The 21,619-nt window shown below is 47.8% G+C and overlaps 1 protein-coding gene across 11 annotated transcripts in view; it reads right to left on the bottom strand.

Moving 5' to 3' along the window:
* Window positions 1–12,208, bottom strand: part of LOC124101349 (stimulated by retinoic acid gene 6 protein-like) — a 43,376-nt gene extending 31,168 nt beyond the window's left edge. For 2 of the 11 annotated variants that reach the window (XM_046457289.2, XM_046457288.2), the window contains exon 1: window positions 11,777–12,207. In XM_046457289.2, the coding sequence (XP_046313245.1) occupies window positions 11,777–11,859 (83 nt within the window). In that variant the 5' untranslated portion in view covers window positions 11,860–12,207. The other 9 variants (XM_046457290.2, XM_046457291.2, XM_046457294.2 and 6 more) reach the window with 9 other exon arrangements.
* Window positions 12,209–21,619: the final 9,411 nt, after the last annotated feature.

The raw sequence follows: 21,619 nt of genomic DNA on the forward strand, positions 1-21,619 counted from the left end.
TGAATGGGGTCTTCTGAAGACAGCAGTAAGACAAGATTCCCAGGTAACAAGACAAAATGGATCTGTGCGGAAGGAGAAGGATTTAAAGGCAACCGTCATCAAAGAAGTTAGTAAAACACTGTTAAGATCTAAATAAGTAATTATCAGCAGGGCACCATGGCGCACACCTGTAATCCCAGCTGCTCAGGAGGCTGATGCAGGAGGATCTCGAGTTCAAAGCCAGCCTCAGCAACTTAGCGAGGCCTTAAATTATTGAGACCCTGTCTCTAAATAGAATATTTTTTAAAAGGCCTGGGGATGTGGCTCAGTGGTTAAGCACCCCTGAGTTCAATACTCAGCACATATATAGAGAATGTAAACCATTATATTAAAAAGTATATATGGGAGAAAAATTCAATCTTCCCAACAAATGACCAAGAAGAGGAGAAAATGAAGATAAATAGAGACCCACCATGAAGACAAAAAGATCCAAAGACTAGTAAGCCACCAACAGAGGAAAAACCACAAATATTTTTAAATACTTAAAATTTTAAATGGACAAATGATCTGAATTGTCATTTCTCCAAAGAAGACACACAAATAGCCACGAGGTACATGGAAGTGTAGATTAGTGCTAAACATCACTAATTTCCAGGGAAACACAGATCCAAACCACAGTGAGGTGTTAGCCCCCCTCGTTAGAATGGCTACGATCAAAAAGACAACAAATGACAAATGCTGGCGAGGATGAGGAGGAAGGAGAAGGCTTTACGGTATTGGTGGAAATGCACATTTGTACAGCTGAGAGGGGAAAACAGTATGCAGGTTCCTCCAAACACTGATACAGAACTCTCATGGGACTCAGCAACCCCATGGCTGGTGACACATCGAAAGGAAAGGAATTCAGGGCTGGGGATGTAGCTCAGTGGTGGAGCACTTGCCCAGCACACACAAGGCCCTGGGTCCCAACCACAGCACCAAAATATAAAGAAGGAAATTCAGAGTGTATTGCAGAGACATCTGCAGTCCCAAGATCATTGCACTGCTGTTCAAAATGGGCCAGATACGGAAGCAGCCCAGGTGTCCACTGGCAGATGAATGGGTAAAGAAAATAGGGTGCATATACACAATGGAGAACCATCCAGCCACAGAAAAGACTGAAATCCTGCCATGCAGCTACATGGATGAGCCTGGGGAACGTTAGAAGTCAGGCACAGACGGAGCAATGCTGCATAATCCCATTCGTATGTGAAAGCTAAAGCAGCTAAAATTCTATAAGTTTAGGTCTAAGGAGCAGAGTTGGATAGAGAGACATAGGTTAACGGCTGCAAAGTACAGTAGGATAGGAGGAATCCGTTCTAGTATTATATAGCACAGAAGGGTGACTATAGCTAACAATAGTTTGTTGTATATTTCAGAATTGACAGAAGAGAGAATTTTGAATGTTCCTAACATACAGGATAAATGTTTCATAGACAGTTGAGAAATGTTTGAGGGGACTGATTTGTCCTGATTTATCACTACACGTTGTACATGCATGGAAATCTTCCACTGTGTACCACAAATGCTTACAATTATTATATGTCAATTAAATAGTAAAAAATGAATGTAAATAAATATCTAGAATTCAATTAGTCATGAAAGAAAAAGTTAAGATGAAATGCTACCTGATCTATGAAATTGGGAACTATCGTAAACAGTTACCCAGCAATATTGAAAGTTAAGACAATTAGTATTTATTTACTGGGGGTCATTTATTTACATTCTGAGGATTCATTTTGCAATGTGTACCAAGAATCTTTAAGAAACAATTCCATTTCCAGAAATTCTACTTTTAAGAAACATCAGCTAAGGACAAAATCTGAGAAGGGTTTGAAGGTATGAACTAGAAGACTACATTGTGTGGAGAATTTATCTTCCTCCCTCTCTCATATGTGTGCATAAAATGTTAAATGTAACATATGCTCATTGCAAAACCTTCAATATATTTGCAAGTATATAAAGTAGTAAATGAAAATCTTTTCTCCTTCCAAAATTATGTTTATAACCTACTTTGTTTTTTAAGCAAAAAACCAGAATCAGACTAAATTTGATTTTTCATTTAATAAATAAAGGAAATCATTCATGCCACTATGTAGAGACTCATCTAATTCTTTTTGATGGGTGACCTTGCCTGGACAGATTTGCTGCTGGGCCTGTCTCCTGCATTGAGGGGCTAAGTCAGGAGTTAGACTCGTAGCGTCTTAGCGACTGGTTTGTTCAGGCGAGGTCTACAAGTAGCTCTCCAGGAGTCCAGAGCTGCAGAATCTGATCCCCTGACTCACCTCACAGCCCAGCAGTCACTGTGGTGTACAGAATTCACATGTGTTGGAGTCAACATAAGTGAGAAGACCCCTGAGTCCATTTCTCATATGCTTTCTGGTGAACCCAGGGTTGCCCCAGTGGGCTTATTGAAGTTTCTGGGCAGTGGCCAGATGTCACTCTACAAGATCTGCCTAACACTGAGAGTGGCATGACAAAAACGTGCTTATGATACACCGCTCACCAAAAAAATGTAAAGATTATAAAACATTACATTCCCGGGTTGAGAGTGGTCATCTCTGGTGGTGGGATTGGAGGCCGTCTGCTTTCTTTTTCTTAATACTTTTCTGAATTTTCCACCTAAAATACAACAGAGATGTTTGGCTCGACGGCTGTGTATCTATCCTAGGGCGTAAAGCAGCGGCTAGCACAGAGTAGGTAGCAAAGAACGAACACGCATGGAATTTGCAAGTGGGGAGGACTGAATGCTGTCCCAAAGAATGGAAGGCCATTCTGAAGGGAAACTGTCCGTGAAATCAGCGGTAAGTGATGTGACATGTGCAAGGTTTGCCCTAGGACAGAGCAAAATGCACAAATCTTTCATCAAAGTTAAAGAAATTGAATATAAAGCTATGGAGTCAGGCTGCGAATTGACGTGTCTCTTCGTACATCCAGAACATAGTCACCTGTACTCCCATCTCCTCTCTCCAACACCCCAGCGTGGACTGTCTCCTGGGGGTGGAGGGTCCCCCACAGTCCTGCTTCCACTGGTGCTAACATGTAGTAATAGGATAAACCCATGATGGATAGCCCCCGTCGACTGACGTCACTCTATTGTGTGTCCCTCTGTCCTAGGCACTCCACTCTTTGTATTAACTAATTTAATCTTTATAAGAATCTTGCAGGGCAGGCTGAATCAGCCCCTTTTTAAAATGAGGAACTGAAAATCAAGGAGGCGAGGTTAGAGTCAGTGTCCCTGCAGTCACCCGCCTCCCTGCCCCAGTTCTCAGAGTTCCCTGGCCGTCCAGGCAGCCGTTGACCCGTCAGTGACCCCGAGTCTAGTCCAGAGCCCATTCAGCAGAGTCTGAGAAGATGTTTATTAATGTTTCTTATGTTTCTGTGGAAACTTCCCTCAGGAAGCTGAGGCCCAGAGAGAGGCAGTGACCAGGGAATGCCACACAACCCAGGACCAGTTCAGGTTCCCCTCGGTGGGCTCAGTGGGCAGGATGCTGACCACCTCATGGATAGCAGAAAGGATGCTTGGTACAGAGGAGGGACAGGGGAGGAGGAAGAGGTGGGTGTGCATCCACGTGTGTGTGTCTGTGTGTCCGTGTGTGTGTGTGTCTGTCTGTGTATGCAGGTATCCGTGGGATGCCTGGTAACCCACCCCCTGTGTTGGGGGTTCTTTGTGAATCCCAGGAGCCTGCAGAATCCCACCTCAGAGCTGGGAAGTGGTGCTGAGGCTGCCTGGAGCCAGATTGGAAGAACCAACTGTCACCCGATCAGGAACTCCGCAAGGGGGTTAAACACCACAACTGCCCCAAATTAAATTATAGAAACTTATATTTAAGTCAATTATATTAAACACAAAAGTACTAAAGACTCCAAAGTCATCCCTTCCTAATTACTTTCTACCTTTTCCTATTACCTGTGCACTGGAGGCTCTTTACCAACATTGTGTGGAGAGGAGAGCAGCACAGCGTCAGGGTAGGTGATTGCCTGTGTCCTCCCCGGCCACACTCAGGGGCATCTTGCAGCCTGACATGAGTCACGTGGGAGGACTAACACTGTGAGAACTGGCAGTCACTACCAACCAGGGGTTGGACTGTTGTTTTGTAGATTGTCTATAAAGTAATGGAGACACGTTAATAATGCAGATTTTAAAATATATTATGTTTGTAGCCTTTACACTGTGAGTAGCAAAAAGTATCTATTTTTTTTTTTAATATTTCTTAGGACTCAAAAACTTTTATCCCATTCATCAAAGGAGCAGCTCCTGTCAATTACAAGCAAAATTCTGACTAACGTCTTCCTTGTTTCACACTTGTCTTACTCATTAATGTAAATAAAAGTGTCAACCAAAGTTCATGTCAAAACTACCCTCATCTATCAGTGGTCACATAGGCTGGCCACAGGCACGAGAGGACAGCAAAAATCAATGGAAAGCATCCTGGGCAAATGAATCAGCAGGATGGAATATGTAATAAAGATCATGGCATATTTTATTATAATTTGTGAATTGTGTGACATATCTGCTGTATAAATATGACTTACAATCAACTTATATGTAAGGATGCCACCTTCCTTTCGGGGAGTCCGATATGACACATTTCCCAGCACACCGCTGGCAGATGTGACCCTGGCCTTGGGCATGGCCTAGAAGAATGAGATTTCCAAAACTGGAGGATGGGGTCAATATTAACGAATGTATTAGGGGAAAGCCAAGTTTAGGGTGAGGAGCACAGAGGAAGCCATCGCGCCAGCCCTCTCTCTTGGGCCACTCTTCCTTATTGTACAAGTTCGTACTCTGTAAAATGAACAGATTGGGCTAGGTCAGGCTTTCTAAAATTTTTGACTACAAGTCACATTTGTATGTGTTACACACAACGCACAATTACAGCGATGACCCGGTTCAGGTATGTGTATGTATATAATAAATCTTCATAAAACAATGTCCTTCCTCTGCTTGGTGCTCTCTGATATTTTTAATCTGAGTCAAATCATTTCTGGTCTGACCATTTCATTTTGCAAAATGCTACACCACTGAATTCACCCGACAGCCCACTTTTGGTTGCAGCCAGTTGTTTGAAAAAAAAAAGAAAGAAACTGATCAGATGACTGCTAGGGGCCCATCCATCCCCAAGGGCCTCTGACTCCATGACACATTCAGCAAGCATGTGTCTTCGCACTGCAGGTCCCCAAACTCCAGGACTTGCTCAGATGTGTAAATAGCAAGTGAGGTCATTTGGAAAGTTCATCTCGGCTTTATCTTTTCTTTCTGGAACTGGAGCCAAGGCCTCCTGGCTCATCTCCCTCAACCAGAGACACTCCGCCTCCTTCCCTTGGGGGGTTGGAGGGTCACTCCCCTCCGTCAGCCCCTCTGCAGCATTAGCACTTCTGCCTCAAGTTCCCTGTGGGGTTTCCATGTCTCATCTCTCATCTTTAGGGCATGGGATTTTTCAAAAACTAGAAGCAGGTTTTATTCAAAATTGGACTTGAATCATCCCCCACCTACCCCTACCCCTGGCTTCTGACTTGAGTCAAAGTACATTACAAATCCAGGCAAGTGCTTGAAGAAGGAGGGAAGGGAGGGAGGGAAGGAGGAAGGAGAGGGTGGAGGGTGAGGGAGAGGCACATGGCACGCATGTGGCTGAGCTGCCCTGACGCCACCCCGTCCACCATGATGTAAAACACCCCCAACTGCTCCTGCTCACAGGATCAGAATCCAGGGCTCTGGAATCCAACCCCATGTGAGGTTTGACTGCCTCTGAGCACCCCTGATCCCCCATGGGACAGCCAGGAAGCCCCATTTGACCTCCCGAGGCCAACTTCCTCTTACTGGGTCAGTGGGGAAAGGGCTGGCTTTGGAGCTAGGCCGACCTGAGGGCAAGTCCCACCACACAACTGCTGTGTGGCCCTGGGCGAGCCATGCCCCTCTCTAGACCTTGTTCTTCTCTTCCTGGAAAGAGGTCCACTGCCACCCTTCAAGGTGCCAGGAGGATCAGATACAAGGAGAGTCACATGATGCCCTTCGTGACCTTGACAGGAAGAGCAATCCTTCTCTCCCCACCATCCTTCCCTGCTTGTGGGCAGCTCTCACCAAAAAAAAAAAAAAAAAAAAAAAAAGTGTTTCTCCCTTTGCAAAGCTGAAAGGAGACACCACCAGATATGCTTCTGCCTCTGCAGACGCTGGCTGCTGCGCCTGTGTCCCCTGAGAGCCTTCGGGCCCTTCTCCAGGCTGAGCACCTCTGCCCTTCCTCGGTCTTCCTTCCTGTCCTCCCCAGCCTCCCCCAGTGTGTGTCATGACCAGCAGGGCGGGGAGTGCCAGGGCTCCCCTGCTCTTGGCCCCTGACCATGCAGTGGATTGCAGTCTCCCACCTGGTTAACCAGTAGCCAAAGGCACGACCCACGCCTGGCCCTGTGACCAATCTCACACTTCCCGTACCTTTGCCCAGAATGGCCCCATCCCTGCCCCCATCCACTGGCCTCCTCTGATCCTCTGACAAAGAGGCCAGGCCAGGAAAACTGCATTGAATGGGTCCTAACTCTGTTATTCAATGCAGTGCCTCCTTAGCCTCAGGAAACCCTGGGTTTGCTTGGTCACTGGTGAATTGAGAGGGACAGACTGTCGCAGCAATCAGTCCACTGTGTGAGGAGGGTCTGTGTCTCACATTGGATGAGGAGGCTCCTTGAAGGCTGGGACACTTCTCCTCATCTCCAAGTGCCCAATCCCTGGGCACAGTAGAGAGAGGCTCACTGCTATTTCTTAAACAGATAGATGGTGTGCTGACACCCCTTGAAATTCCAGCTATGGTTTAAGGGTTGTTTCTTAACTAATTTCACCCCCTCAACAGCTCTGTGAGAAAGGTACTATTCACCTCCTCACTTCACAGATGAGGAAACCGAGGCAAAGAAAAGAACCCTGTCCAAGTTAGCAAGGGAGGGAGCAGGCTTTGAGCTCCGACAACCTGCACAATCCCTTGGCTTCCAGCCATCGGATTCCATGACTCTTCAATTTCTAGCTCCTGTGGACAGGGTGGTCTGAGCTCTCTCAGGACAAAGATGAGACAACAGCAGAAGGGGTGACAGAGTGACTCATGCACCCTGTCACCTGGACACAGCTGTGAGAATCCACGGGGGAAAGCAGACCTTCTTTCAAAAATGAATTCCCTGGGCTGGGGCTGGGGCTCAGCGCTAGAGCACTCGCCTAGCATGGGCAAGGCCCTGGGTTCGATCCTCAGCACCACGTAAAATAATAAATAAAATAAAGGTATTGTGACCAACTACAGCTAAAAAAGATATTTTAAAAATAATGAAGCCCCTGATGCCAGGGCAGTGGGGTGGGAAAGGAGTGGGACGTCACAAAACACGACAAGCCATGTGTCCACAGGTGTCGAAACTGGGTGATCGATATGTGGGCTCCACACACCATCCTCCCTTCTCTTGAATGCATGTGAGCTTTTCCCTAATGAAAAGTTTAAGTTTTTAAAATGCGACAAAATGGAGCCCAGAAATACCATAAAATGCAGGCTGTCTTCTCTGTTTTCTTTCCAGTTCCTTCCTCCCCCTCAGGTCTGTCTCTTGGTCTCCCAGGTTGTTGTGTGACTCTCAGTCCGTCGCTCTGTTTCTTGGTTTGTCCCTGTGGGTGTCATTTTCTGTGACTCTGGGAATCAGGGAGAAAATGGCAGTGCCCCCCACACCCCCTGTCTTTATCCCATCTTCTCCCAGGGCCCCTCCTTTTCCTCTCCCTGTGTCCAGATCTCTGTTCTCTTCTCCTTGCTTTGACCTCGTCACCCATGTTAAGTTAACTGCACATCGAGGCACGGTTGGCTCCGGGTTGGTGCCCCTCCTCTGGACTACACGCATGGGGTATTTTCATGCATGTTTAAAAAGCTCAGATAGATGGGCGCAGTGGCCCATGCCTGTAATTCCAGCAGCTTGGGAGGCCGAGGCAGGAGTATCACGAGTTCAAAGTCAGCCTCAGCAAAAGTGAGGCACTAAGCAACTCAGTGAGACCCTGCCTCTAAATAAAATACAAAATAGGGCTGGGACTCAGTGGTCAAGTGCCCCTGAGTTCAATCCCCACCCCCCAAAAAGGCTCATATAATGCTGCCATGAAAGAAAATATTGGTGCTTCAATTCACAATAGCTAGACTGTGGAACCAACTTAGATGCTCTTCAATAGATGAATGGATTAAAAAAATGTGGCATTTATAAAAAAATGTGGCTGGAGTATTACTCAGCACTAAAAAATGACAAAATCATGGAATTTGCAGGGAAATGGATGGCATTAGAGCAGATTATGCTAAGTGAAGCTAGCCAATCCCTAAAAAACAAATGCCAAATGTCTTCTTTGATATAAGGAGAGCAACTAAAAACAGAGCAGGGAGGAAGAGCATGAGAAAAAGATTAACATTATTAAACAGGGACGAGAGGTGGGAGGGAAAGGGAGAGAGAAGGGAAATTGCATGGAAATGGAAGGAGACCCTCATTGTTATGCAAAATTACATATAAGAGGATGTGAGGGGAAAGGAAAAAAAATCAAGGGAGAGAAATGAATTACAGTAGATGGGGTAGAGAGAGAAGATGGGAGGGGAGGGGAGGGGAGGGGGGATAGTAGAGGATAGGAAAGGCAGCAGAATACAACATACACTAGTATGGCAATATGTAAAAACGTGGATGTGTGACCGATGTGATTCTGCAATCTGTATACGGGGTAAAAATGGGAGTTCATAACCCACTTGAATCAAATGTATGAAATATGACATGTCAAGAGCTTTGTAATGTTTTGAACAACCAACAATAAAAAAAGAAAAGAAGATATTGGTGCTTGAAAAACACAAAAATCCATTTTCTACCTACCATTCTCCTCCTCCTCTTCCTCCTCCTCCTCCTCCTCCTCCTCCTCCATCTTCTCCTTCTCCTCCTCCTCCTCCTTCTCCTCCTCCTCCTTCTATTTTTTTAAATAATCAAACCTGGGTGTAACTTCACAGCTATACCCCAGCCCTTTTTATTTTATTTTGAGACAGGGTCTTGCCAAGTTGCCCAGGCTGTCCTTGAACTTGAGATCTTCCTGCCTCAGCCTCCCGATCACTGAGATTACAGGTGAGCACCATCATACTTCCTACCATCCTTAACTGTAAAATAGAGTGTTGCTCATTTTCATTTCTTTTCTCCGACTAAACATAATAATAGCTGTTGCTTGTTGGACGCTTGCCAGGTGCCGCATATTAGGCTCAGGTTCTTCCAGTTATTACCCCACTGAGCCCTCTCACAACCTGTGCAGTATGTACCCCCACTGCACAGACGAGAAAACTGAGGCTTTGGGGAGGTGGAGGAAAGCCCAAAGTCACTCAGCTACTGACTGACCGAGCTGGAATCCGAACCCTTCTTCCAGTTTCGAAACAGGAAACCCATTCAGCACTAAAAGAACATGAAGATATTGATAATGCCTTAGTGTCTGGGATCCTCAGGGGTCCCCTACTCTTAACTGGTAGACCAATCTGAATAACACGCTCAGGCCTGAGGCTGCCCTGTGAGAAGGACCCAGACCAGCTGAACCATGTCCAGAGAGATGACCTTGATGGTGAGGAGGTCCTGGGAGGGACAAAGGGAGGCTCTTGAGGGCCTGGTGCTGACTTCTCGGCCTGCCAAGGGCCCAGAGGGCACAACTGGAAAGGTCTCTGGGCTCAGATCACAGGGTCAATTGCCTGCCTCCTGGGTATCTTTTGGGGTGTCCCATAGGTACCCCAGTCCAACCTGTCCCAACTAAATACTCCACCAGCCTGCTCCTCCTCTGGAGTCCTCGCCTCATGAGAGCCACACTACACACCCATCCGTCCAAAAAGAGGCCCAGAGTCACCTCCCCTCCTTCCCTGCCAAATCCAGTCCCATCTGTCCACACTCACAGCTTCCGCCTTAGTCCAGGCCACCTTCCTCTTCACTGAGACTGTCACCGGGGCCTTCTGTCCTCCTGCTACCTCTCACCTGTGCTCCACCTGGCTCAGAGGGACCTTTCTAAACACCCACAGCTCCTCCTTGTCTCCCAGCCACAGAGCCTCACTGGAGAGAGAGGAGAAAGGGACAGGTCCCCTCAGACTCTCTGCTCCGCATCCCCCACCCCCCTCCAGCTGACACTTAGCGCTCTCCGTCCACCTGTCCTTCAAGAACCACCCCCTGCCCCGTCTGCTATTCTCCCCCCACTCCTCTCGGGCTCCCTCCCTCCTTTATTGTGTCTGGACGGAAGGGTTCTTCTTTTTTAAGCCTGGCAGGGTGTTCATGGCTCCTTCTTTCTCTTTTGTCCTCTACAGGACAAAATGTCTCCAATGTTCTAAGCAGATTCTATGACACCAGTGATGGTCCTTTTTTTTTTTTTTTTGGTTATATCTTCTTAGATCTAAAACATTTCCGCGTTAGAGTAAGAATTCTTGATTCCCACCACATCTGGGCAGGACTTCGCAGATGTCCAATCTTTCCCATTTGGTGTTCATATGCCGTGGGCTAACCTCGCTCCTGATAGAACAGTTAGTAACAAAAAAGACAACAAAGCTGGGGAGGTGGCGCACACCTGTAATCCCAGTTACTCAGGAGGCTGAGGCAGGAGGATCGCTAGTTCAAAGCCAGCCTCAGCAACAGGGAGGCCCTAAGCAACACAGTGAGACCCTGTCTTTAAATAAACTACAAAATAAGGCTGGGGATGTGGTTCAGTGATTGGGGGTCCGTGAGTTCCATCCCTGGTACCAAAAACAACAACAATAACAAAATACAACAGAAAACGAATATTGGCAAGGATAAAGAGGAAAAGGAACTCACACCAGTTGGTGGGAATGTAAGTCAGCACAGCCACTATGGAAACAATAGGAAGGTTCCTCAAAAAATTCAAAATAGAGCAACCACAGGATTCAGCAACCCCACTACTTACTGGGTTTATATTAAAAAGAAATGAAATTGCTATGTCAAAAAGATACAGCAAGCCAATGCCGATGGCAACACTATTCACAAGAGCCAAGATAGAGAATCAACCTAAATGTCCAACAGCAAAGAACAGGTAGAGAAATATGGTTCATCAACACAGTCGGGACAGAGAAAGAGGGCAGTCCTGTCATTTGAGCAACCTAGAAGACAGGGGAGGATACCATGTTAAGCAAAAGGAACAGACACCTAAAGGCAAGCACTCATTATCTCATTCATATGAACAATCCCAAAAGGCTGATCTCATACACAGTGAAGGGTAGGAAGTGTGTGCCAGAGCCTGGGGGGGAAGGAGCCCAGGGATGGAGAGACTGGTCACGGGCACCGGTTACGGGGGCTATTCCACCTGATTAATAGATTAACAAACTGGGGTCAGAAACTGCAGAGTTGGGATTTGAACCCAGAACCCTCTAATTCCACGTCTGGGCTCTGTTCACTCACTCTGTGGCTCTGAACCAAAGATGAAAGGAACGACCCAGGAACCTACCCCTGCTTCTTTCCTCCACGCCAGCCCGCCTGCACATTACCTAACCCCTGCCTTCTCCCAGTTTCCATCAATCAACATAGAAGACAGGTGCCTGGGACACGCACTTGTCCCGCCTCATTACCTGGCACTCACCTTGCGTTTGCAGTGAACATCTGGCTGGTAACGGGCCACCTGAAGCCCGGGTGGGCGATGCACTAGCGGACGAAGGGTCTCTGGATTGTTCTTGGGGCTCCTGGTTATGACTGCTTCCTCTGGGCCGGTGTTCTCGCCAAGTCTCTTCCCCGCACCCAACAGGCAAATACCCAGTCAAATATTTACCTGAGCAAGGAAAGCAGGAGAGCAGCCCTCTTCCTGGTTGCACAACACCCTGGCTTCACTTCTGCTCTTCCTCTCCTTCTCATATTTTCGCTGCTGGCCCTTACGGGACCCCCCGCCTGGCCCTTCAGTTGTCAGAGCTTCGTCCCGCAGCTGTGGCCCCTTAGACTAGCTATGAAAATTATTATAGGCAATAAACTAGGAATGTGCCTCACAGCAGGTCAACTCGACTCCCTGACTTGCTGGTTCCCCTTGGAAACAAGGCAGCCCGTTTGCTGGGAAAAGAAGCTGGAGATAAGTTCAAACTGAACCTCACCTGCGTGCAGAGCCAGCTGCCCTGCTCCCTGTGCAGAAAATAAGGCTGCTGCTGGGTGGGACCTTCCCAGGCTGGACCCTACTCAGGAGCTAACACAGGACGAGGTCTCACCCATGGGCTGGGAAGGGAAGTGATCGACGTGGTCAAGAAGCAAGGCTGTCTGTTTTCCCCTCCTTCCTCATCTGCTGGTTGGACTCCAGGGCTGTACAGGAAGTGAAATCATAAGATTGAAGGAGCCTGGGTCCTTGACTTACCATGTAGAGGAAAAGGCCTCCTACGGACCATCCTCCTATAGACTAGCCCATGAGCAAGAAATAAAGTCTTCTTGTAATACTCCAGCGGTGTGTGGGGCTTTTTTGTTGCAATAGCTCATAGGGCTGTTTAATGTGGCACAGAGAATGAGGGACTTGTGAGCATCATGTGGTTCAGGTCCTGTATGTTAAGAATAAGACCTTGTTGTAATTGAGATAACTCTTTAATGATCCGATGTCCAAATACAGTCATGTTCTAAAGTAATGGGAGTTAAAACTCCAGCAAGTGAGTTTGGAGCAGACACAATTCAGACCATAATACCCCAGATCTAATCAGCTACAAGGGAGCAGGAAAGGGCCTTGGAGGCAATGAACAGACACCCTAACTGACAAAGCCTGGCCATTTGTGGCACCCACCTGCTTCCCTTTAACCCTGCCTAGACACCTCCACCCACCCTGATCATCAGCACCAAATTTGTTCATTGAGTCCTTTCTTGACATAGTAACTGCCTGGAAATATCTTCTGATCGATACAGTGTAATCTGGGTTTAGTCTACACACCTCTTGTATCTTGGATATAGGGCTTCTGTGTTTTTTCACTTAGACATATTTATGGAGATCACTATGGTGCAGTGGTTCAGAGTGTGGACTTGGGGAAAGACTCCACAATTTCTTAATTGTGCAACTATAGGCAAGCTACATCATGACCCTGTTGTAACTGGGATGAGTTACACCTACTTCATGGGCATGTGTCACTGTGACCAAAATACCGACATAAACAACTTGAAGGAAGAAAAGCTCATTTTGGTTCAGGGTTCCAAAGATTTCAGTCTGTAATTGGCTGACTCCATTGCTATGGGCCTGAGGGGATGCAGAAAGTCATGGTGGAAGGGTGTGGTGGAGGAAAGTGGCTCAGCTCAGGGCAGCCAGGAAATGGGGCGGGGGTGTGTGTCCCAGGTCAAGACCCCAGTGATCTACTCCCTCCACTTGCTTCCACCTTCTAGTAGTTTATCCAGCTATTAGTGGATTAATCCACCAAATTATGAGGTCAGAGCCCTCAGTATCCAATCATTGCCTAAGAGCCTCACCTCTGAACCTTGCTGTTTTGGGGACCACACTTTCAACAAATGAGCTTTGTGGGGATGTTCCAAATCCAAACCCTAACAACATGCAAGGTTGAAATTAGCTAAGATACAAAATGCTCAGCAGAGTGATTGACACCCAGGTAAGCACTCCAGGAACACTATTATTCTTGGGGACCTACTGTGTGCCAGGAACTGCTTGGGATGCTAAGTGTATAATCACATCACAGCTGTCCAAGTCCCAGCTTCCCTGACAGATCCTAGTGACTTGGAAACCACAACCAGATGTGAGTCGGCACACCTGGGACACAGGAGAGGCTCTGTAAATGCTTCTTCTCGAGGTAAAACGAGGCAAGGAAGATGAAAAGGAGACATGAAGACTGAGTACAGCAGAACTCCTTCCTCTAGCCCAGGCCCTCGGCTTCACCCGGAGAGTCCATTGATGGTGGACTCTCAGAAGAGTCCACTCTTCTGCGTCGCTCAGAAGAAAAAATCTGAAGCTCTTCTCCTCCTAGGCACAGGGAGATGCTCTCTCTTCCCGGAGCACCCTTCTGCCAATGCTTCGTGGCTCTGCCGCCCAAAATGTTTTCAAGTCTTGGGGGATCACGGTGGTCTTCCTCAGCACCCTACAATTCCTCTCTTTCCACCATTAACAGAGAGTCATTATTGATTGTCACAAACTCCCCAGGGAGGTTGGGAAGGCAGCCACTTTAAAATGGAGAAGAGCTAAGACATTTATTCTCAGATGCTGACATTCAAGGAAGTATCGTCCATGGTAATGAGGACCCAGTGCTGAGGGGCTGTCACATTCCACACGTGAGACCCAGCACAACTCCACAACGTGATGAATTTCCCTCCTTCTCCCAAGCTTTTGCATTTCAGTGTTGAATTCAAGCAGAATTTGATCTGTTATCTCCAGAACATTTCAACATCTCATTTATCTCCCCCATGAAAACCCATGCAAGCCTTTTGAACCCTGCTTGTTCTAGCCAATGTTTACTGATTCTATTTTTTGACTGAGGCATTTGAAGACCCTGACTTCACCTGGCTTGGTGATAAAGGACACTGAGCAGAACAGAGCTTCCAGCCCTCCACTAGAGACCTCTTCCTAGAAGCTGTGGAAGAGTGCCACCCGCTGGCAGAGATGTCAAACTACACCGGTTTAGGAGGTTAGTATATTTGACCCCTGTATTTAGCAGGGCTCAGAGTGTGGGCAGTGCCACAGAAGGAAAGTCAACAGCCCCTCATGAAGGCCGTGCTTGTCTCCCAAATGTTGGGTGCTTATCTCAGGATGGCCTCTATTTATCCTATATAGAGAGGGCTCAGTTACTAAATTCAGAAACAACGGAGCCCAGATGCCTGGAGGACCCAGTGCAGTGGTTGTCAGGGGTGAGACTGTCTGAGGAGTGACTGTTCTAGAATCCACAGGTGATGTGTGGCAGAGATGGGGCTCAAAACATCCTCACCTAATCCAATGTTCTTCCTGTGTATGTGTTACAACCAGAAAAATGAATGTCAGAAACAATCATCAAAAAGAAACAAATTAATTTATATTCCCATCCCATTTCTTCTCTGTTCACAGGCCGGCTTGGCTCCTCCCTCTTGGAAGAATAAAGCCAAGCTCCTTAGCTAGGCATTCAGTGGTCTTTGTGATCTGGCCCCAGGTTGTCTTTCCAGATGATTCTAGAGAAGACTCAGCTCTGGAAAAGTCTACAGAGACACTGGGACTCAGGGCCCATCCACCTCCCCTCTCCTCCTTCATTGCTCTGTAGGAAGCCCCTATGCACCAAGAACTAGGCCAGCTCCTAAGGTCAGAGGCTCTGGGGTCACGCCTGCCCCTTCTTCCCAGGTAGGCCAACGGCCTGGCGTGTGCAGTGTCCTCCCTGGGGAGAGTTCTAGTGTTTTGCAATGTCACCCAGATGGAATGCAGGGAACAGGGAAGCGCTAACTGTACTGGAATGCAGGTAGTGACAAATCACTGTGATGGGGCCACATGGGACAGACAGGGGCAGAAGATCAGGTCCTGCAAAGGCCACTTCTAGCACACCAGGAACAGGAAGGCCAACCATGTGAGGAAGAAGAGCTCTGGACAGGGACTCCCAGAAACCTAGGTCCTCAATCCCACTCTGCTAAGGGCTGTGTGGTGTTAACGTTTAATAAAACGTCCCCTCCAATATACGCGTTGTACTCAGCTTTTGTGGTGGTGTTGGGAAGTGGGGTCTTTAAGAGACAATTAGACCATTAAGTGGGGTTCATACGTTTGAGTTTTCACTCTCTTGGGACTGGATTTCTTACTGCCAGAGCTGCTGGTTATAAAGCAAGTGCCTCCCATGTTTTGCCTCTCTCACACACACTCACTCACACTTCCACTTCCTGCCATACATGAACAGCACAAGGTCCTCAGCAGAAGCTAAGAAGATGCTGGCACTGTGCTTTTGGACTTCCCAGACCCAGAGCCATGAACCAAAATGAACTTCATTTCTCTATAAATTACCCAGCCTCAGGTATTCTGTTATAGCTACAGAAAACTAAGAGAGCAAACTTGAGCAACTCCATTCCTACTCCATGATGCAGTTACCCCCTTGGTCTAGTGGGGATGTCGGCAGGTGACCTTGAAGATCCTTCTGCCTACTGGGCCAGCTCAGTTGTCATCTCTGAAACCTCAGCTATCCCCCCTCCCCTGCCAACTCCATTGCTGCATAAATGTGGAGAGCCATTCTCACACGTGACTGGGCAACTCCCGGTTTGGGTCTGAGGCGCTCTGGCTAATCTGTGTCAAGAGTTTCCCGGCCCTCTCCTGATGAGAGAGCCCGTCCGTGTGGGGGTTTGACTGACCACTGACCCCGGGGGCCAATCACTGACCCTGACCTTGGAGTGCAGCCCCCCTCAACCTTCATTGGATGGAATTCTCCCCTGAATTTCTTGTTCCCCAATAAAAGGCTACTCCCTGGCGTGCTCCCTCTCTCTCTCTCCTGCTAGCCCTGAGTAATCCCTGCTGCCCTACCGGGCGGTTAGAGGTGGGAGCCAGAGGGGGAGCCATCTCGAACCTGGTCATAGAAAAAGATAACTGAGTCTGTGTGTTTTATTTCGATCTCGCTAGCTAACTTTTATGCCAAGAACCTCATTAATGAAACCAGTGCGCTGGTCGCATGGTGGACATAAACACTCATACCTCTGAGAATTTTGTGATTTCACTATGTGTTTCTGTTCTTTCTTTTTGACCAAGAGCTGTTTATCCCAATACTCTGACTCCTAATAATTAGGAAATATGCCCGGATTGATGTTTGAGGAACAACCATTCCCATATCTGTAATTCTGAAATTGGCCACAAGGTGGCGCTTTGCCACAGACGACTGACACTGCTATTTGGTTGACGGCTCTAGGAAGATGCTGAAAGAAGCAGCAGAAAAACCTTTCTGCAAAGGCCTATCCTCTCTGGCCTCTTCCCCCTCCTGTAAAATGGCAGTCTATCAAACAGCAATACAGACCTGATGCACTGTGGCCAAATCGGGGTTGCACCATTTCCAATCCCAGCAGGTGGGGCCCGGCTAGGGACCTGTCTTCACTGACCCTTCCAGCCTGGCCCCCACTCCTCCCCACTCCCTGGGCCACTGCAGCTGTGTGGCTTTCTCCTCCTTCCCGATTTCACTGTGCTCTCTCTGAACTGCATGGCTTGGCTTCCCGCACACTGCTCTCCACCAGGTTCCCTCTCTCCACTCTGTTTCCAGGCCAACATCTTTTGGCTCTTTGAGAGTCAGTTTAGAAATCTCCTTCTGCAGAAAGCCTTCTTTGACAACCCCACTCCCATACATTTTTTGGTACCAGGGATTGAACCTATGGGTGCTGCACCACTGAGCCTCAGATCATTTTTATGTTTTATTTAGAGACAGGGTCTCGCTAAGTTGCTTAGGGCCTCACTAAGTTGCTGAGAGGCTGGCTTTGAACTTCCAGTCCTCCTGCTTCAGGCTCCCAAGCTGCGAGGATCACAGGCGTGCACCACCACATCCCCCGCCTCCATATTTTTCTGTGGCAACATTGACTGCACTGAAATTGCTTCCTCATGCCACCAGCTTGAGCATAGAGCTGGTGTGTTTCTGTACTTTCTTCTTGACCAAGAGCTGTTTATCCCTGTGCTTCATCCCCGGGGCCTAGCAGAGGCCTTGCACACAGGGCTGGGCCTCAAAAAGTTTGAGGAATGAAGAACGGATGAGTCCATGAATCAGTGAGTCTATAAACTAAGAGGTGTGCTGCAGCAGTATGAACAGAGTCCGGCTCTCCTCCCCAACAGGGGAGATGTTTGGAGAATAAGAAAAACAAAACCAAAAACCTCTAATGTTTTCCCTGACTGGGGAGGGCACTCGATGCTCCTTAGCACAACAAGGGCACGTTATTACCTTGAAAGGAGTATGGCCAGAGGCAGGTCCCTCTAAAGAAGGCTCTCCTCTAAGAAAATGGATCCCCCTGCTGGCAAGATTACATCTCATTCAATTATTTGTGTGTGTGTGTGGGGGGGGAACAGTCGAAGCTATTTTACTATCTGTAAAAAGAGAAAGTTCCAGGGGCTTCCACAAGGCCCTGCCTCTCAAAATGGCCCTTACGTTGTGTGTCAAAGTCACGTTGAGACTGGTTGCCAGGTATGTCTGTATATTCAGGAGCTGGGGAAGTAACTACAGGGTGGTCACTGGGATTTGAATTCAATCCCTCGGTGCTATCAGCCCGACTCGGACTGTGGCTCACTGTAGTAGATGTCAGTGGTCCCCTTGGAAAGGGCTTACAGGATGATTGACAGAATACATTTATACAGAGTCTGTCTTTAAGGGGATCTGGATTCCCTTTCATGCAATGGGGCTAGTTTAGATCTGAAAAACAGATGAGAGGCCCCCGCTGTCCTCTGTGGTGATTCCAGTTGACTTGTGGACACCAGACTTGCAGTTTTTCCTGTTATGTGGAGCATGGGACACTTCAGTAGGATGCTCATCTATGTCATTCTTAAGGATGTGGTGATGACTAGTCAATGCCAAAGGTCCCTGTGGGTCAAAACACTGGGACGCCCACCCGATCCTGCTGCCTATTATGGGATATGTGCCCCGCTATCTTTGGCACATTTTGCTACCACTGGGCCCCTGCTATTCTGGGAAGCCATCATCTGTAGTGGAGTCAGAGAGCCCATCTCAGTGGGGGAACTCTTATCTCATGTGGCCACCAGGAGGTTTTCAAGGATATTAGTGCTCCTCTCACTTGTGGATTTCCCAGTATCACAGTGAAGGGAATATCCTCTGTGACCCCTTGGGGAATGTAGTGGGTGGGTGGCCGTGCAGATTGTCCACAGTAAATCAATCCTAACTTCTACTTAAGCCCTAGTATTCCTTCCTGTACAACACACCAAGAAAGTTCTGGCATCTCAATATCACTACATGGAGGTCATCACTGAGTCCTAGTTTTATTCCAGGCGTTAAGTAAACTATAGAGCTACCATGTTGAATTTCTGGAAGGGGCACTTGTATTCATAAATTTGATTTAATACAGAGCTGCATTCCCTCCTCCTCCCTCTAAGGCCATTGGAATCCATTCATGCACATGTTCCTTGGGCTTCTACAGTAGCCACACTTTCTGGCATAGAAGCTCTGTCTTCTCAGGTCAGGCTTTGTATCCACCCTACTCAAGCACATCTGATGCCCTTTGGGAATCTAGTGGCCACAAGACGTAGGTGTTGAGGAGAAAGGGTACTCCTTGCAAGGCAACTGCCTGGGTGACCTTTTTACAGGGTCCTTAGGCAAAGGAAAGTGAATCTTCTCAGACATGATGCCCAAGCTTCTTCCAAGGCAAGAGAGGCTCAGAATGAAGAGGCCCCCGCTGTCCTCTATGGTGATTCCAGTTGACTTGTGGACATCAGACTTGCAGTTTTTCCTGTTATGTGGAGCATGGGACACTTCATGTGACACTTAAGTCATTAAAATATGTTACATTCCTCAGCAAACAACATATTCTCTGTAGGAGAAATGTGGACTCAAAGACTTTTCTGTACCAACAAGAAGAATACAAGTTACCCTGAAGGGGGTGGACTTTTGTGACCTTTACACAGACTAGATTCCAAGACTCAAGGAGACCAGATAACTAGAAGCAAAGTCCCCCAACCACAAAATCTGTAAGGATAAGTCCCAATTAGAACTGGTCAGCATGGGACAAAGTAACCCAGAGGGGTCTTGGATCTTTAGCATGTCATTAAAATAGTAAAAATCACCCCGCCACCATGCACAGTGAGGACTCGAAAGTCTGACGCAATCCTGCTGTCAGTCAAAAGTGGAGAGGTGGACCTGAGTGGGACTCTTGGAAACTCCCTGGGACCTCCGATGAAACAGAAGGGCAGGAGAGGCACACTGTCCCTCTATTCTCTGAGAGGATGCACTCTCTTTCTCCCTTGAGGGGATCCCTTTTCCTTTCTCTTCTAATGAACTCCTGCCTGTTCCTATGTGTGACTCACTTGAATTCTTCATGCAAGATTGCAAGAACCAGTGGATGCAGACCCCCATGGTCACTTAGGTGGATCTCACTCTGTAACATTAATCAGTGTCCCAACAGATTGGCAAGGCTGTAAATTCAACTTATGCTATAATCATGCAGCCCACATACTTAAATTGTATTTGTCATTTTCAGGAATACTGACCTGCAGCTACAAGAAACATAATTCTTATATTTTTTAAATAAATAACTTACACTACCATTGGAGCTTATTTCTAGATGAGCTCTGCAGTTATTTGACTGTGACTCATGTTTGAGGGTGCTTTCCCAGGACCACTTCTGGTAGGCATTGAGATGTCATTCAGGGCCTAGTTAGGGAACACGCAGAGCTTAATATAAAAAAGTATTAACTTAGTAAGCAACTGCAGAGACAGTCACCACCACTAAGATTAGAACAAAGGGAAAGTTGGAATTTTTAAAACTTGGAAGCCCACAGGAGGGGACCTTGGGGCTGAAACACCTTTGCAGGAGTCTGCTACTTGGCCTATGGGAGTGTTTTTGAACTTGAAGTAGGGACCCTGTGGGGCTGGGGCAGCCCATTTGGAGTGGACCTGAGCCCCAGAAGCTCTCAGACCCTGTAGCCACTCCCTACCAGGTCACCCGGTACTTGTGCAATACAGAGATAGCGAAGGTCTAAGCTTCTGGTGCCGCCTCTCCATGGCTCCTCCCTCTTTTGTGTCTTACACCCCCCAAATCTCAGTTCCCCAGCCAAAACTCTGATGCCCCTGTAAAGCCAAACCCTGAGGACCACTTGCCCACCTCCCTGCACTGTGGCCTAGAAGGCATCCCCAGGGGTGACCCCAAGGAAATGTGGCCCCATCCTCCCTCTCAGGGACCACTGCCCTGTGTCAGAAGACTGTCCAGTGCCTGCCCACGTAGATTTATTCATTTTGTCCAAATTTCACAGTTGTTAATGCAGGAGGGAAAGTCCCCTGTCATTCTTTTTTGGCTGCTCAGCAGCTGAATTCCTGTCTTCCCCATCTGCCTCTTGCCATGTCCCCTGTACACTGCATGGAAGCAAAATCTGTACCTTGACAATCCCTGCCCATCACTCAGGGGCCTTTCCGCTGGAAACACACCTCTCCCCCTGCTCTGGAGTGGCCCATGGGAGGTCTGAAGACGTGGATTTTTATGGCCTCTCAGCCTGGAGCAGGGCCTTCTGAGTGGCCTGTCTGTTCAGCTTAAGATTCAAATGCATGGCCTGTTCATGGAGAGGCCGCTCACTTGAACTCCTGTCCTCTTCCTCTTGGAAGCTCCCCAAGGACAGGGATAAAAGGCTCCCGCCATTTCTCACCATGCAAAACTGGAGAAATGAATGGAGACATTCGCTTTTGCTTCAGAAGCTACAGGGTGTGCACGCATCCACTCTAAGTGGGGCTTTAACTAGTTTTCCCTGGGTCCTTTGTATCCAGGCCATAAGCAGAAGAGGTGTAAGTCACACCATCCATGCAGAGTAGCCTCCACCCCCCACCCCTGTCCCGCCCCCATGCCTGGGATCTTACCACCTGCCAGACAATAGGGCACCTCAACCCACTTCCCTGCTGGGAGAATTGTCCCTTCTGTTTCCCATCATCCTGCAGGGCTTGGCAGGTGTGGCCCACAGTGTTAATAGGTACCTTGGGATTCAGGGAGGGAAAGAACTATCTGATGGCAATAGGTTTGTGGGTGATTTAAAAAA

This window comes from Marmota monax, unplaced genomic scaffold (genome assembly GCF_021218885.2).
Source record: "Marmota monax isolate L192 unplaced genomic scaffold, Marmota_monax_Labrador192_F-V1.1 WCK01_AAM20220418_F8-fsc00069, whole genome shotgun sequence".
Lineage (NCBI taxonomy): Eukaryota > Metazoa > Chordata > Mammalia > Rodentia > Sciuridae > Marmota > Marmota monax.